The sequence below is a fragment of the Hyla sarda genome, chromosome 5, assembly GCF_029499605.1.
Source record: "Hyla sarda isolate aHylSar1 chromosome 5, aHylSar1.hap1, whole genome shotgun sequence".
NCBI classification, from domain to species: Eukaryota; Metazoa; Chordata; class Amphibia; order Anura; family Hylidae; genus Hyla; species Hyla sarda.
In genome coordinates, this window is record NC_079193.1 from 125,267,554 (window position 1) to 125,289,345 (window position 21,792).

General features: G+C 40.2%; 1 protein-coding gene across 4 annotated transcripts in view; it reads left to right on the forward strand.

Annotated features, from left to right (window-relative positions):
• The window catches only part of SACM1L (SAC1 like phosphatidylinositide phosphatase), a 647,794-nt gene extending 626,258 nt beyond the window's left edge, over positions 1 to 21,536 (forward strand). For all 4 annotated transcript variants that reach the window (XM_056520232.1, XM_056520231.1, XM_056520230.1 and 1 more), the window contains 2 exons: positions 16,170 to 16,227; positions 19,824 to 21,536. In XM_056520232.1, coding sequence (XP_056376207.1) covers positions 16,170 to 16,227; positions 19,824 to 19,960 — 195 coding nt within the window. In that variant the 3' untranslated portion in view covers positions 19,961 to 21,536. The remainder of the gene's footprint in view (positions 1 to 16,169; positions 16,228 to 19,823) is intronic.
• Positions 21,537 to 21,792: the final 256 nt, after the last annotated feature.

Consider the following 21,792-nt stretch of genomic DNA (forward strand, 5'->3'; position numbering starts at 1 on the left):
ACATGCATCATACACACAACACACTGTACACATTACATACTGTACATGCATCATACACACACAACACACTGTACACATTACATACTGTACATGCATCATACACACACAACACACTGTACACATTACATACTGTACATGCATCATACACACACAACACACTGTACACATTACATACTGTACATGCATCATACACACACACACACTGTACACATTACATACTGTACATGCATCATACACACACACACACACTGTACACATTACATACTGTACATGCATCACACACAACACACTGTACACATTACATACTGTACATGCATCACACAAACAACACACTGTACACATTACATACTGTACATGCATCATACACACACAACACACTGTACACATTACATACTGTACATGCATCATACACACACAACACACTGTACACATTACATACTGTACATGCATCATACACACACACACTGTATACATTACATACTGTACATGCACCATACACACACTGTACACATTACATACTGTACATGCATCATACACACACAACACACTGTACACATTACATACTGTACATGCATCATACACACACAACACACTGTACACATTACATACTGTACATGCATCATACACACACAACACACTGTACACATTACATACTGTGCATGCATCCTCCAGCCATACAGTGTTCTGACCACTGCTCCTTTTGTCCGGCCACCATAGCAATAGGTCCCGGGACTGGAGGAGCGGTGGTCACTTGCCATGCTGGCCAGCGCATGTCATGTTCGCTCCTCTGCGTTACTTTCCAATGGGCGCACAACAGGACAGAGCAATTGCCCCGTTCCCCCCCCTCCCTGGATCTGCCACTGCATGCATTATATACACACACAACACACTGTACACATTACATACTGTACATGCATGCTTCATACACACACACCATACTGTATACATTACATACTGTACATGCATGCTTCATACACACACAGATACTGTACACATTACATCTGTACATATTACATACTGCACATGCATGCTTCATACACACGCAACACACTGTACACATTACATACTGTACATGCATGCTTCACACACACAACACACTGTACACATTACATGCTGTACATACATCATACACACACATACTGTACACATTACATACTGTACATGCATCATATACACACATACTGTACATGCATCATACACTCACACACTGTACACATTACATACTGTACATGCATCATACACACACACTGTATACATTACATACTGTACATGCATCATGCACACACACTGTACACATTACATATTGTACATGCATCATGCACACACACTGTACACATTACATACTGTACATGCATCATACACACACACTGTACACATTACATACTGTACATGCATCATACACACACACTGTACACATTACATACTGTACATGCATAATGCACACACTGTACACATTACATACTGTACATGCATCATGCACACACTGTACACATTACATACTGTACATGCATCATACACACACACTGTACACATTACATACTGTACATGCATCATACACACACACTGTACACATTACATACTGTACATGCATCATACACACACAACACACTGTACACATTACATACTGTACATGCATCATACACACACAACACACTGTACACATTACATACTGTACATGCATCATACACACACAACACACTGTACACATTACATACTGTACATGCATCATACACACACAACACACTGTACACATTACATACTGTACATGCATCATACACACAACACACTGTACACATTACATACTGTACATGCATCATACACACACAACACACTGTACACATTACATACTGTACATGCATCATACACACACAACACACTGTACACATTACATACTGTACATGCATCATACACACACAACACACTGTACACATTACATACTGTACATGCATCATACACACACACACACTGTACACATTACATACTGTACATGCATCATACACACACACACACACTGTACACATTACATACTGTACATGCATCACACACAACACACTGTACACATTACATACTGTACATGCATCACACAAACAACACACTGTACACATTACATACTGTACATGCATCATACACACACAACACACTGTACACATTACATACTGTACATGCATCATACACACACAACACACTGTACACATTACATACTGTACATGCATCATACACACACACACTGTATACATTACATACTGTACATGCACCATACACACACTGTACACATTACATACTGTACATGCATCATACACACACAACACACTGTACACATTACATACTGTACATGCATCATACACACACAACACACTGTACACATTACATACTGTACATGCATCATACACACACAACACACTGTACACATTACATACTGTGCATGCATCATACACACACACACACACACACTGTATACATTACATACTGTACATGCATCATACACACACACACTGTACACATTACATACTGTACATGCATCATACACACACACTGTACACATTACATGCTGTACATGCATCATACACACACACACTGTACACATTACATGCTGTACATGCATCATACACACACACACTGTACACATGACATGCTGTACATGCATCATACACACACACTGTACACATTACATGCTGTACATGCATTATACACACACACTGTACACATTACATGCTGTACATGCATCATACACACAACACACTGTACACATTACATACTGTACATGCATCATACACACACACTGTACACATTACATACTGTACATGCATTACACACACTGTACACATTACATACTGTGCATGCATCATACACACACACTGTACACATTACATACTGTGCATGCTTCATACACACACACTGTACACATTACATACTGTACATGCATCATACACACACACTGTACACATTATATACTGTACATGCATCATACGCACACAACACACTGTACACATTACATACTGTGCATGCATGCATCATACGCACACAACACACTGTACACATTACATACTGTGCATGCATCATACATACACACTGTACACATTACACACTGTGCATGCATCATACATACACACACAACACACTGTACACATCACATACTGTGCATGCATCATAGACACACTGTACACATTACATACTGTACATGCATCATAGACACATTGTACACATTACATACTGTACATGCATCATACACACTGTACACATTACATACTGTACATGCATCATACACACAACACACTGTACACATTACATACTGTACATGCATCATACACACACTGTACACATTACATACTGTACATGCATCACACACACAACACACTACACATTACATACTGTACATGCATCATACACACACACTGAACACATTACATAATGTACATGCATGCTTCATACACACTGTACACAATACATACTGTACATGCATCATACACACCCAACACACTGTACACATTACATACTGTACATGCATCATACACACACACTGTACACATTACATACTGTCCATGCATCATACACACACTGAACACATTACATACTGTACATGCATGCTTCATACATGCAGTTACTGTACACATTACATTCTGTACATGCATCATACACTCACAACACATTGTACACATTACATACTGTACATGCATGCATCATACACACATTACATACTGTACATGCATCATACACTCACACAACACACTGTACACATTACATACTGTGCATGCATCATACACACAACACACTGTACACATTATACTGTGCATGCATCATACACACAACACACTGTACACATTACATACTGTGCATGCATCATACACACAACACACTGTACACATTACATACTGTACATACATACACACAGCACACTGTACACATTACATACTGTACGTGCATCATACACAACCTGTACACATTACATACTGTACATGCATCATAGACACACTGTACACATTACATACTGTACATGCATCATACACACACAACACACTGTACACATTACATACTGTACATGCATCATACACACAACACACTGTACACATTACATACTGTACATGCATCATACACACACACACACTACACATTACATACTGTACATGCATCATACACACACACACACTGTACACATTACATACTGTACATGCATCATACACACACACTGTACACATTACATACTGTACATGCATCATACACACACACACTGTACACATTACATACTGTACATGCATCATACACACACACTGTACACATTACATACTGTACATGCATGCTTCACACACACAACACACTGTACACATTATATGCTGTACATACATCATACACACGCATAGTGTACACATTACATACTGTACATGCATCATATACACACACACACTGTACACATTACATACTGTACATCCATCATATACACACACACTTTACACATTACATACTGTACATGCATCATACACTCACACACTGCACACATTACATACTGTACATGGGTCATACACACACACACACACTGTACACATTACATACTGTACATGCGTCATACACACACAACACACTGTACACATTACATACTGTACATGCGTCATACACACACAACACACTGTACACATTACATACTGTACATGCATCATACACACACAACACATTGTACACATAACATACTGTACATGCATCATACACACAACACACTGTACACATTACATACTGTACATGCATCATAAACACACAACACACTGTACACATTACATACTGTACATGCATCATAAACACACAACACACTGTACACATTACATACTGTACATGCATCATAAACACACATCACACTGTACACATTACATACTGTACATGCATCATACACACACAATACACTGTACACATTACATACTGTACATGCATCATACACACACAATACACTGTACACATTACATACTGTACATGCATCATAAACACACACTGTACACATTACATACTGTACATGCATCATAAACACACTGTACACATTACATACTGTACATGCATCACACACACACACTGTACACATTACATACTGTACATGCATCACACACACACACTGTACACATTATATACTGTACATGCATCACACACACAACACACTGTACACATTACATACTGTACATGCATCACACACAACACACTGTACACATTACATACTGTACATGCATCACACACACAACACACTGTACACATTACATACTGTACATGCATCATACACACACAACACACTGTACACATTACATACTGTACATGCATCATACACACACAACACACTGTACACATTACATACTGTACATGCATCATACACACACAACACACTGTACGCATTACATACTGTACATGCATCATACACACACACACAACACACTGTACACATTACATACTGTACATGCATCATACACACACACTGTACACATTACATACTGTACATGCATCATACACACACACTGTACACATTACATACTGTACATGCATCATACACACACACTGTACACATTACATACTGTACATGCATCATACACACACACTGTACACATTACATACTGTACATGCATCATACACACACAACACACTGTACACATTACATACTGTACATGCATCATACACACACAACACACTGTACACATTACATACTGTACATGCATCATACACACACAACACACTGTACACATTACATACTGTACATGCATCATACACACACAACACACTGTACACATTACATACTGTACATGCATCATACACACACAACACACTGTACACATTACATACTGTACATGCATCATACACACACAACACACTGTACACATTACATACTGTACATGCATCATACACACACAACACACTGTACACATTACATACTGTACATGCATCATACACACAACACACTGTACACATTACATACTGTACATGCATCATACACACAACACACTGTACACATTACATACTGTACATGCATCATACACACACACATACTGTACACATTACATACTGTACATGCATCATACACACACACATACTGTACACATTACATACTGTACATGCATCATACACACACACACACACTGTACACATTACATACTGTACATGCATCATACACACACACACTGTACACATTACATACTGTACATGCATCATACACTCACACACTGTACATGCATCATACACACACACTGTACACATTACATACTGTACATGCATCATACACACACACTGTATACATTACATACTGTACATGCATCATACACACACTGTACACATTACATACTGTACATGCATCATACACACACAACACACTGTACACATTACATACTGTACATGCATCATACACACACACTGTACACATTACATACTGTACATGCATCATACACACACAACACACTGTACACATTACATACTGTACATGCATCATACACACACAACACACTGTACACATTACATACTGTACATGCATCATACACACACAACACACTGTACACATTACATACTGTGCATGCATCATACACACACACACACTGTATACATTACATACTGTACATGCATCATACACACACACACACACTGTACACATTACATACTGTACATGCATCATACACACACAACACACTGTACACATTACATACTGTACATGCATCATACACACACAACACACTGTACACATTACATACTGTACATGCATCATACACACACACACACACTGTACACATTACATACTGTACATGCATCATACACACACACACACTGTACACATTACATGCTGTACATGCATCATACACACACACTGTACACATTACATGCTGTACATGCATCATACACACACACTGTACACATGACATGCTGTACATGCATCATACACACACACTGTACACATTACATGCTGTACATGCATTATACACACACACTGTACACATTACATGCTGTACATGCATCATACACACACAACACACTGTACACATTACATACTGTACATGCATCATATACACACACACACACACTGTACACATTACATACTGTACATGCATTACACACACACTGTACACATTACATACTGTGCATGCATCATACACACACACACTGTACACATTACATACTGTGCATGCATCATACACACACACTGTACACATTACATACTGTACATGCATCATACACACACACTGAACACATTACATACTGTACATGCATCATACACACACTGAACACATTACATACTGTACATGCATGCTTCATACATGCAGTTACTGTACACATTACATTCTGTACATGCATCATACACTCACAACACATTGTACACATTACATACTGTTCATGCATGCATCATACACACATTACATACTGTACATGCATCATACACTCACACAACACACTGTACACATTACATACTGTGCATGCATCATACACACAACACACTGTACACATTACATACTGTGCATGCATCATACACACAACACACTGTACACATTACATACTGTGCATGCATCATACACACAACACACTGTACACATTACATACTGTACATACATACACACAGCACACTGTACACATTACATACTGTACGTGCATCATACACACACTGTACACATTACATACTGTACGTGCATCATAGACACACTGTACACATTACATACTGTACATGCATCATAGACACACTGTACACATTACATACTGTACATGCATCATACACACACAACACACTGTACACATTACATACTGTACATGCATCATACACACACAACACACTGTACACATTACATACTGTACATGCATCATACACACACACACTACACATTACATACTGTACATGCATCATACACACACGCACACTGTACACATTACATACTGTACATGCATCATACACACACACTGTACACATTACATACTGTACATGCATCATACACACACACTGTACACTTTACATACTGTACATGCATCATACACACACAACACACTGTACACATTACATACTGTACATGCATGCTTCACACACACAACACACTGTACACATTATATGCTGTACATACATCATACACACGCATAGTGTACACATTACATACTGTACATGCATCATATACACACACACTGTACACATTACATACTGTACATCCATCATATACACACACACTTTACACATTACATACTGTACATGCATCATACACTCACACACTGCACACATTACATACTGTACATGGGTCATACACACACAACACACTGTACACATTACATACTGTACATGCGTCATACACACACAACACACTGTACACATTACATACTGTACATGCATCATACACACACAACACATTGTACACATAACATACTGTACATGCATCATACACACAACACACTGTACACATTACATACTGTACATGCATCATAAGCACACAACACACTGTACACATTACATACTGTACATGCATCATAAACACACAACACACTGTACACATTACATACTGTACATGCATCATAAACACACAACACACTGTACACATTACATACTGTACATGCATCATACACACACAATACACTGTACACATTACATACTGTACATGCATCATACACACACAATACACTGTACACATTACATACTGTACATGCATCATAAACACACACTGTACACATTACATACTGTACATGCATCATAAACACACACTGTACACATTACATACTGTACATGCATCACACACACACACTGTACACATTACATACTGTACATGCATCACACACACACTGTACACATTACATACTGTACATGCATCACACACACACAACACACTGTACACATTACATACTGTACATGCATCACACACACAACACACTGTACACATTACATACTGTACATGCATCATACACACACAACACACTGTACACATTACATACTGTACATGCATCATACACACACAACACACTGTACACATTACATACTGTACATGCATCATACACACACAACACACTGTACACATTACATACTGTACATGCATCATACACAACACACTGTACACAGTACATACTGTACATGCATCATACACACACAACACACTGTACACATTACATACTGTACATGCATCATACACACACACACTGTACACATTACATACTGTACATGCATCATACACACACACACTGTACACATTACATACTGTACATGCATCATACACACACACACTGTACACATTACATACTGTTCATGCATCATACACACACACTGTATACATTACATACTGTACATGCATCATACACACACACACTGTACACATTACATACTGTACATGCATCGTACACACACAACACACTGTACACATTACATACTGTACATGCATCGTACACACACACAACACACTACACATTACATACTGTACATGCATCATACACACACACACTGTACACATTACATACTGTACATGCATCATACACACACAACACACTGAACACATTACATGCTGTACATGCATCACACACACACACACACACTGTACACATTACATACTGTACATGCATTACACACACACTGTACACATTACATACTGTACATGCATCATACACACACACTGTACACACTACATACTGTACATGCATCATACACACACACTGTACACATTACATACTGTACATGCATCATACACACACTGTACACATTACATACTGTACATGCATCATACACACACACACTGTACACATTACATACTGTACATGTATCGTACACACACAACACACTGTACACATTACATACTGTACATGCATCGTACACACAACACACTGTACACATTACATACTGTACATGCATCGTACACAACACACTGTACACATTACATACTGTACATGCATCGTACACACAACACACTGTACACATTACATACTGTACATGCATCGTACACACAACACACTGTACACATTACACACTGTACATGCATCGTACACACACAATACACTGTACACATTACATACTGTACATAACACACTGTACACATTACATACTGTACATGCATCATACACACACACTGTACACATTACATACTGTACATGCATCGTACACACAATACACTGTACACATTACATACTGTACATGCATCGTACATACAATACACTGTACACATTACATACTGTACATGCATCGTACACACAACACACTGTACACATTACATACTGTTCATGCATCGTACACACACACAACACACTGTACACATTACATACTGTACATGCATCATACACACACACACTGTACACATTACATACTGTACATGCATCATACACACACACACTGTACACATTACATACTGTACATGCATCATACACACACACACTGTACACATTACATACTGTTCATGCATCATACACACACACTGTATACATTACATACTGTACATGCATCATACACACACACACTGTACACATTACATACTGTACATGCATCGTACACACACAACACACTGTACACATTACATACTGTACATGCATCGTACACACACAGAACACACTACACATTACATACTGTACATGCATCATACACACACACTGTACACATTACATACTGTACATGCATCATACACACACAACACACTGTACACATTACATGCTGTACATGCATCACACACACACACACACACTGTACACATTACATACTGTACATGCATTACACACACACTGTACACATTACATACTGTACATTCATCATACACACACACTGTACACACTACATACTGTACATGCATCATACACACACACTGTACACATTACATACTGTACATGCATCATACACACACTGTACACATTACATACTGTACATGCATCATACACACACACACTGTACACATTACATACTGTACATGTATCGTACACACACAACACACTGTACACATTACATACTGTACATGCATCGTACACACAACACACTGTACACATTACATACTGTACATGCATCGTACACAACACACTGTACACATTACATACTGTACATGCATCGTACACACAACACACTGTACACATTACATACTGTACATGCATCGTACACACAACACACTGTACACATTACACACTGTACATGCATCGTACACACACAATACACTGTACACATTACATACTGTACATAACACACTGTACACATTACATACTGTACATGCATCATACACACACACACTGTACACATTACATACTGTACATGCATCGTACACACAATACACTGTACACATTACATACTGTACATGCATCGTACATACAATACACTGTACACATTACATACTGTACATGCATCGTACACACAACACACTGTACACATTACATACTGTTCATGCATCGTACACACACACAACACACTGTACACATTACATACTGTACATGCATCATACACACACAACACACTGTACACATTACATACTGTACATAACACAATGTACACATTACATGCTGTACATGCATCATTCACACACACACACACACTGTACACATTACATGCTGTACATGCATCATACACACACACTGTACACATTACATGCTGTACATGCATCATACACACACTGTACACATTACATGCTGTACATGCATCATACACACACACTGTACACATTACATGCTGTACATGCATTATACACACACTGTACACATTACATGCTGTACATGCATCATACACACACAACACACTGTACACATTACATACTGTACATGCATCATACACACACACTGTACACATTACATACTGTACATGCATCATACACACACACTGTACACATTACATACTGTACATGCATTACACACACACTGTACACATTACATAATGTGCATGCATCATACACACACACACACACTGTACACATTACATACTGTGCATGCATCATACACACACACTGTACACATTACATACTGTACATGCATCATACACACACACACTGTACACATTACATACTGTACATGCATCATACGCACACAACACACTGTACACATTACATACTGTGCATGCATGCATCATACGCACACAACACACTGTACACATTACATACTGTGCATGCATCATACATACACACAACACACTGTACACATTACATACTGTGCATGCATCATACATACACACACAACACACTACACATCACATACTGTGCACGCATCATAGACACACTGTACACATTACATACTGTACATGCATCATAGACACATTGTACACATTACATACTGTACATGCATCATACACACTGTACACATTACATACTGTACATGCATCATACACACAACACACTGTACACATTACATACTGTACATGCATCATACACACACTGTACACATTACATACTGTACATGCATCACACACACAACACACTACACATTACATACTGTACATGCATCATACACACACACTGAACACATTACATACTGTACATGCATGCTTCATACACACTGTACACATTACATACTGTACATGCATCATACACACACAACACACTGTACACATTACATACTGTACATGCATCATACACACACACTGTACACATTACATACTGTACATGCATCATACACACACACACTGTACACATTACATACTGTACATGCATCATACACTCACACAACACACTGTACACATTACATACTGTGCATGCATCATATACACAAAACACTGTACACATTACATACTGTGCCTGCATCATACACACAACACACTGTACACATTACATACTGTACATACATACACACAGCACACTGTAAACATTACATACTGTACGTGCATCATACACACACTGTACACATTACATACTGTACATGCATCATAGACACACTGTACACATTAAATACTGTACATGCATCATACACAACACACTGTACACATTACATACTGTACATGCATCATACACACACAACACACTGTACACAATACATACTGTACATGCATCATACACACAAATACTGTACATACTGTACAGTATACACATTGCATACTGTAAATGAAGCTTCATACACACACAACATACTTTACACATTGCATACTGTACATGCATCATACACACAACACACTGTACACATTACATACTGTAGATGCATCATACACACACACTGTACACAGTACATACTATACATGCTTCATACACACACAGATAGAATAGATCAGTGTTGCCCAACCAGGAGGCCTACAGAGGTTGCAAAACTACAACTCCCAGCATGCCCAGACAACCTTTGGCTGTCTGGGCATGCTGGGAGTTGTAGTTTTGCAACAACTGGAGGCACCCTGGTTGGGAAACACTGGTATAGATACACACATGCACTTTTACATATAGTCATCCACAGTAGTAACACACACAGGCACAGTACATAGACATACACAAATGTACACACACACATATATATATCCACACACACATGCTTATACATATATATATCCACATGCAGGGACACCTACTGTAGTCAGGCCCCATATTGTACAGCATCTGCGGTCTCCTCTCCTCACAGCTCTCTCCTCCTCCCTCCCCCTCCTCCTGCTCAGACGGCTGAAGGCTGAGAGAAGAGTCCGGGCTGAGGGAAGATACCAAGTGCAGCGGGGGTGGGGGGAGCGTGATTGTGGTGAGGTGAGAAGAACTCCAAAACTGCAAATTAGTTTATTTAAAAAAAAATGTCAGACATTTGGGGGCCCTCTTGTTTGACTGGGTGCCTGGGGCCCGGAGCACAAACTCCAAGAGCAGGATGGGCAAGCACTGGCTGTGCTCGGGGGCCCCCAGCCAGCTCGGGGCCCCAAGCAATTGCTTGGTTTGCCTGTCCTGTAGCGACAGGCCTGAATGCAGCCATACCTTTATTTGCTTAATCGGTGGCTTTATGATGCTTAAAAAATGTAATGCCACCCTCTCTAGAACAACGTCACAGCATTGGCCCTGTGAAAGTGATACACAGCTCCTGCATGCATGAATAGTCTCTGATCATTACAGCGCCCGCTGAGAAGTCATATTACTAAAAGCAGAGATGAGCAGGCTCTCTTCCTCTATTGGCCAGAGACAGCACATGCTCAGAGATGCTGTATGTTGCTAGCACAGTGCTGGAGCTCTGACGTTCTAATGAAGCTGCTTTTTCATGCATGGGACCCACACCCAGAAGTGCTGTAGTGCAATCTTTTTATTTTACTGCTGTCTCTGACCATTCCTAGCATTCATGCAACTAGAGACAATGGCCGGCATTTATCATTGTAGGTGTGTAAGTGAAGCATTTTTCTACACCTTTTTTTTGTGTGCTGGAAATGTGTAGGAGCACCATATTTATTAAATGGTCACAGAGCATTTGATAAATTTTGTGCAGGTCACATTTTCAGAAATTTCTCGCTTCACATACACCAAAAAGCTAAGCTAAGTCTGGGCTGGTGTAGTTTTAGAGACTTTTCAGTGGCTTTGCACCTTTTTTGTGCCTTTTCAGCGCCTTTTCACCAAAAGGCGCAGAACATAAATCCCTTCCATATTATGTGTATTGCCAAAATCAGTGGATTGCAACTCAAAATCAGCAGAAATGTGTAAACCAAAAGTTGCAAAAAAGGTGCAAATAAACCCTGCTTACGCCTTTTTTGCGCCTTTTGTAGACACAAAAAACTGTCTAAAGACAATGATAAATGTCGGCCAATATTTCATAGGTTACATGGTCTCCAGGGGAGCATGGCTATGCTGCAGTGGATGGGTAGATAGCATTACTTCAGTATATCCCTTTCACCCTGCTATCCACCCAACAACTTCAGTATAGCCATGCTCCCCATGTGGCTCAACGGTGCTGAACGACCACAACAGGTGAAGGATTAAAAGTATTTATTTGTCCAGAATGCAACGCATTTCTCTGCGCATGCGCAGCTTCATCAGGCATCAATACCTGATGAGGCTGTGCATGCGCAGCGAAACGCGTTGCATTCTGGACAAATAAATCCTTTTAATCCTTCACCTGTTGTGGTCGTTCAGCGCCTTTGAGCCGGGTTCCCTCTGAAGCTTTTTATTCCTTTGCCTGATATTTACCGGAGGGCAGCAGACGACTTCACCTATTTCCACGTCTACATCATTGTTGTGTATGAAGTTGCACAACCACCCAGGGTGAGCATTTCATTCATATAATTACCTCAGCATTGGATCGCTAACGTTACTACTCTATGGAGCGCCTGTTTCCCTTATTTGTAGACCATGTGACTTAATAAATATTGTCCCAGCATGACATGAAACAACAATAAAAAAAAAAGACATGCACTATAGCACTTCTGGAAATTGGTCCCTTGCATGAAAACTATACAAACCAGGGCACTGAGGTAATAGAAGCATATTACACAGTATTATAACTTGGCATCATGGGCTCAAAAGCTTAAGAGAAAAAAATCCTGGAATACCCCTTTAAGGGAAAGTCCTCCTTTAGAATATTTTGTTATTACTAGTTCAGTACATGTGGAATGAAATTATGTAACCATGCAAACACATAGGTCTCCATAGACGCTAGACTACAAACAAACCCTGTGTAGTGTGATCTCCCTTCAATCTACTACTTGTTAACATACCATTAGTTAAGTTTTTGATTTGCATTTGGTACTTTTTTATCCTTTATAAAACACCATGGGGAAGATTTATCGTCATCTTTTAGAGTTTTTTTTTTTGTTTAATGTCTCACGTGGGCCTAAGCACTTTTTTGCTCCTTTTTGCAATATGCATAAACCTGCAAGCGATCTTTCAAAATGCAATTTAAGTTCTTACTTTGCAGTGGTAACAAATTAATCAAGTGCGAAAATTGCACAAAAAGTCACAAACCCCTCCAAAATAAAGCAAATCTACGCCAGCCCAGAACTGGCTTACAAAAAACTGCTTTTGGAAAACCCTTTCAATAAGTTGCACATTTTTGGCGCAGCTGCAACTTTTTATTCAAAAAGGTTTTAGTCAAAAAGTCGCAGAGGGGAGGTGGAATCATACAAAATGATGTTCTGAAGTGTTTAAATTTTTTTTTACTTACATGCTCCAAATTTATCAACCCCCCCTGTGAAAGTATAATAAGTTTGTCGCAGGTATGCAAAACCAGAGCAAAAATACATGACTTTAAAACATACTTTCTAAAGACAACAAAGATCAAACTCCCCCCCCCCCCCATAAATTGTGTCCATCCTTATTTAGTAAATTTCTGTTGACTGTGAACATTAAAACCAATAAATTGATTTCTTGTCTTTCTACTTTTAGTTGCCAATCATTATGGTGGTTGCATTTTCGATGTGCATTATCTGTCTACTCATGGCTGGTAAGTCAGCTATCATGTGTTTACTTTGCTCAACTCATTTTGTCCCATAAACAAATCTATCATGAGAAAATAGTGTCTCCCTTATATCAAGTTTCTATGTTAAAGGTGTATTCTCGGCAATGTTTGAAAGTCTCATAAATGAACCTGCAGCTGTGTACGTGCCCTGCTGCTCCTTTCAGTCCAAGGACATTTGTCCTCTGTTCTTGGACCCCCACAGATCTTCTGGTTATCCTCTAACTTGTGGATAAACTTATACATTTTGGTAAAATGTAATTTAAGACTTTTTAGTGATGTTTTTGTTTACTATCTAGATTATATAATAATCTTAAAATGTTACTATTTTTAGACTGGCTACTAAGCCTAATAATAAGCTGATACTTTCTGTTCTGTACACAAAACTTTTCAACAGGCAGGATTACAGTAAAAGGTGACACAGGTATATAGATATGACAGGATCATGCCGATGACAGTAGCAGATGGTCACAGCTCACCTTCTCCCCTTCCCCACAAATGAACTTTGGACAGGTCATGCTAAAAAACTCTCCCATGGAAGTAAATAGGGTCAACAATCAAGATTTGAACCCCAGTAATGACAATTTATTGAACTATTAGGTCTGCAACCCTAGGAATCAATATACCTGCACTGTTAAGACATACCGTATATACTCGAGTATAAGCCGAGTTTTTCAGCACGATTTTTCGTGCTGAAAACACCCCCCTCGGCTTATACTCGAGTGAACTCTCCACCCGCAGTGGTCTTCAACCTGCGGACCTCCAAAGGTTTCAAAACTACAACTCCCAGCTGGAGTTGTAGTTTTGAAACCTCCGGAGGTCCGCAGGTTGAAGACCACTGCGGCCTTCGACATCATCCAGCCCCCTCTCGCCCCCCTTTAGTTCTGTACAGTACTCACCTCCGCTCGGTGCTGGTCCGGTGCTGCAGGGCTGTCCGGAGAGGAGGTCGTCCGGTGGGATAGTGGTTCCGGGCTGCTATCTTCACCGGGGAGGCCTCTTCTAAGCGCTTCGGGCCCGGCCCCAGAATAGTCACGTTGCCTTGACAACGACGCAGAGGTACGTTCATTGCCAACGTACTTCTGCGTCATTGTCAAGGCAACGCCTCTATTCCGGGCCGGAAGCGCGGAGAAGAGGCGCCCCGAGTGAAGATAGCAGCCCGGAACCACTATCCCACTGGAGGACCTCCTCTCCGGACAGCCCTGCAGCACCGGACCAGCGCCGAGCGGAGGTGAGTACTGTACAGAACTAAAGGGGGGTGAGAATGGGCTGGATGATGTCGAAGGCCGCAGTGGTCTTCAACCTGCGGACCTCCGGAGGTTTCAAATCTACAACTCCCAGCAAGCCCGGACAGCCGATGGCTGCCCGGGCTTGCTGGGAGTTGTAGTTCTGAAACCTCTGGAAGTCCGCAGGTTGAAGACCACTGAGGGCGGATGATGACAAGAGGATGATGAAGGGGGGGTGGGATGATGACAAGAGGATGATGAAAGGGGGGTGTGGGATGATGAAGGGGGGTGGGGATGATGACAAGGGGATGATGAAGGGGGGGGGTGTGGGATGATTACAAGGGGATGATTAAGGGGGGTGGGGATGATGACAAGGGGATAATGAAGGGGGGTGGGGATGATGAAGGGGGGTGGGGATGATGACAAGGGGATGATGAAAGGGGGATGTGTGGGATGATTACAAGGGGATGATTAAGGGGGGTGGGGATGATGACAAGGGGATAATGAAGGGGGGTGGGGATGATGAAGGGGGGTGGGGATGATGACAAGGGGATGATGAAAGGGGGATGTGTGGGATGATGACAAGGGGATGATGACAGGTGATGATGATGAGGGTCTGGATGATGACAGGCGGTGATGATGATGAGGATGTTAATGACGGGGGTCTGGATGATGACAGGGGGGATGATGTAACAGATGATGTCAATAACTTTTCCTGGGATTTTGGGTTGAAATTAGGGGTCTCGGCTTATACTTGGGTCGGCTTATACTCGAGTATATACGGTATTACCCAGAAGCCCTAAGGAGCACTGATAATGACAATATAATGAATTATTAGGTCTGCAACCTTAGGAATCAATCTACCTGCACTGTTAACCCAGAAGCCGCACCCAGTCAGATACATCAGAATGACCCTTTAACCCTCGGGATGCATAGAGATCAAACCTGCAACCCAAGGGATTCAAGAGATCAAACCTTCACCCCAGGAGGTGCTAAAGTCAACCTCAACAGCCTGTTGTTTCCTCTGACCATAGGGCAGCTGTAAAGCATATATTTTATAGCTACAAAAAACCCAGGCAATATGACTTCTTCCTAATAATGTAAAAAAAAAATAATGAAATAAAAAATGACAGATTGGAAAAAAAAAATACATTTCAGTAAAAACTAATTCTGCAAGCTAATGTTAAAATAAAACATATATGCAAACAGAAAACAACCAATGATAAATGTGTGCACACTAACAATGAGGTGAAGTCCAAAAGCATCTTAGTTATTCACATATAGACCAAAATAGACTTTAAACACTTAAAATCATTAGATGTACATGGGCATAGTACATGGGATAGTAATACTATCTGAAAACCTGCCCAAAAGACATAATTCCCATAATGGGACATTGGCAGGAAAATAAAATAATTACTAAAATGCCAAATGCCAGAAACATTTCTTAATAAATAGCCGTGTTGAGTAGAGAAGAAAGAAGTCGCACTCGCCCCATGGAAGCAGTATAACAGTCCTTTCAGTTTATTCACACCGGCAAGTGGAACAGTTAAAAGCGGTCACACATGTGGGGAGCGAGAGCAGCCGCTCTCAGGATGCGGGGGCACACCACCCAGGCAACTAGTTTCACTTCACAGACCTACGCTTCCTCCGGCCAATAGGGTGTACGGAGGAAGACCGCTTTTAACTGTTCCACTTGCCGGTGTGAATAAACTGAAAGGACTGTTATACTGCTTCCATGGGGTGAGTGCGACTTCTTTCTTCTCTACTCAACACGGCTGTTTAAATATCCTACTTTCATAGTCAGCACCTCCGCCTTGCAGTTTTACCTTTTTTGCACGGTCACAGCAGTTCGAGCCGTCCCGTACACATATCTGGCTAATTTGGACATAGTAGTGCCTGGTGTGAATTTTGCTCTTTGTATAATCAGTGGATTTCTTAATAAACCTACGATACTTTTAACAATACATTTATAAGTTTGCCAAATTCTAAACCATAATAAATAGATACTAATATAAAAATTATCAGACCAAATTCAAAAGGCAACCCAGTACAGTTGGAATAAAAATCTGCAATGAGATGTCTCATGCATATCGTTACCAACTTGGTAACTTCCTCAAGGACCCCTGGGAGAAGGCTGCAAAAGCTTTATGCAAATCTAGAATTCTAATTGCAAATTGTCCATCAACATCAAATTTTCACCTCCCTAACTGCTGTCTACTCTTACAAATGAAATGAAGCTTTAGATCCTTTGCTATTACAAAATATTTGGCTGTTCATATACCTATCATACGGAATAGTAGGCAAATTTTCTTTTTCTTTGCATAAAATATACTAATATACAATATTTGCTTATTATAGGTGACACGTGGACTGAGACTTTGGCCTATGTCCTGTTCTGGGGTACTGCTAGCATTGGAACAGCCACTATTATCCTCTACAATGGCAAAGATTTTGTTGATGCTCCAAAATTAGTGCAAAAGGAGAAGATGGACTGAATTCGTAATTGTTAAAAGCATCTTGGCAGTAATTGTTCCACAAGCCATATCTGGAGTCTATACTAATCTGTTTTCAATCACATGGTTGATCTTATTAATGTTTACATTGATTCAAGACTATCATAAGTAATTAATTTGCATGCAGTGGTATTATACTATGGGACATATGGAGCTCATTAGATAAACATATACAAGGAGACATCTTATTTATTTTTTTTATTCTAGGATGAATATACAAACGGAGAGGACCAGTGCAGGAAAGTGTGGAGCACTAAGAGTCTAGTGGTAGTCTAGTGAAATGCTCCCTGCCTTCCTGCTCACTGTCGCCTTCCCTTTGGATATACATCTTTGAATATAAAAAAATAAGTAGGTATCTGTGAGTGAGGGCTCAGTCATTTCATTCTTTTATCTGCTTGTATTCATATTACCTGGACTGGTATACGTGTAGCACCACCCACTATCGGAGAGTATTTTCTACATTACTACTGATCCGTTCCATCTTGTTTGTCTGCATGGGCAAACAATGCTGGGAATCCATACCCATATATGTCTTAAAGGAAACCTGTCAGGCCCTTGAACCCTATTAGACCTCCCCAGTACCACAGTATTTGATTGCTGTGTCCATACCTTTTTTTTGATGGTTATTCAGTGGTCCCAATACCATTAAGGTACTCATAGGAGCTGCAGTTACATCTAATTATACTGCTCCTGCCCTCCCTACAGGTCCTCAGAATTGATTAACATCCTGTGTTCTTAGCTTAACATAAAGTGCCTGTCACTCAGGATGTCAATTAAGCCTAAGTGACTGAGAGAAGGGCAGTGGCAGCATGACCACATGTCTCTGCATCTCCGCTCCCGGCGTGATTAGGAGTGCCAGGACCACCAAATAAAGCTGATTTATATGACAGTGTAGCAAAGGAGAAAAAATATGGGCACAGGTAGTGGGGGAGACTAATAGGGACTAAGGGATCTGACAATTTTGAAATTGTGTTCCATTCATATAACAGTTTCTAAATCACACAGTTCTCTTATTGTTTTTTCATACTTAATAAGTTTGAAATATTTCAGAAGTATTTGCTGCTAAGAGCTGCAGACATTGTTGAATAGCTGTTAAGGGTATAAAAACAAACTGTACCCTTCCTGGACGGAGAGTGGTTGCAGAGCTTATAATATTGCCTTTATTTTTCCAAGTGTCAAGGAGGCAATGCTGAGCTGCTAAAGTGTTACTGTCTAGCATGCATCCTCCCTTGCCTTAACATCCCAGCCCCTGCTTGAATGATGTACAGGGCCGTCATTTAAGGATGGGCAAGCGAAGGAGCTAGTCAGGCTTTGGCACTTGAGCAGCTTAACCCTGCCTCCTTGACATTTGGCTGAGAGATAAGTTCTGCAACCACCATCAGCTGGAGGAAAGGTACAGTTTGCTTTTATACCCTAACAACTATTCAACAGTGTCTGCAGCTCTTAGCAGCAAATAGAGTTAACAGATTCTCTTTAAGTTGATGAGCACAATAAATAAATTAGCTCTTAAGCATTCTTCTCTTTAATGAGTAAAATAAGACACATTTTCTTTCCTTCATTTGTGTGCCTTTATTTAGAATTATAATATCGGTGCAGAGGAATGCAGCTTATGCTGAGCAGTACAGTTGCTAATGCAACTAGATGATGCCCAAAAAGTCCTGGACATGGGTCCCGTTCATCAGAACAGAGCTTATACACAGAATGCACTGGGCATCATAAGTTGCTCTGGCAACTGTACCCAGGGCCGGATTAACATAGGGGCCGATTGAGCTGCAGCTCTAGGCCCCTATATGAAAATCGGCCCATCTAGCCCA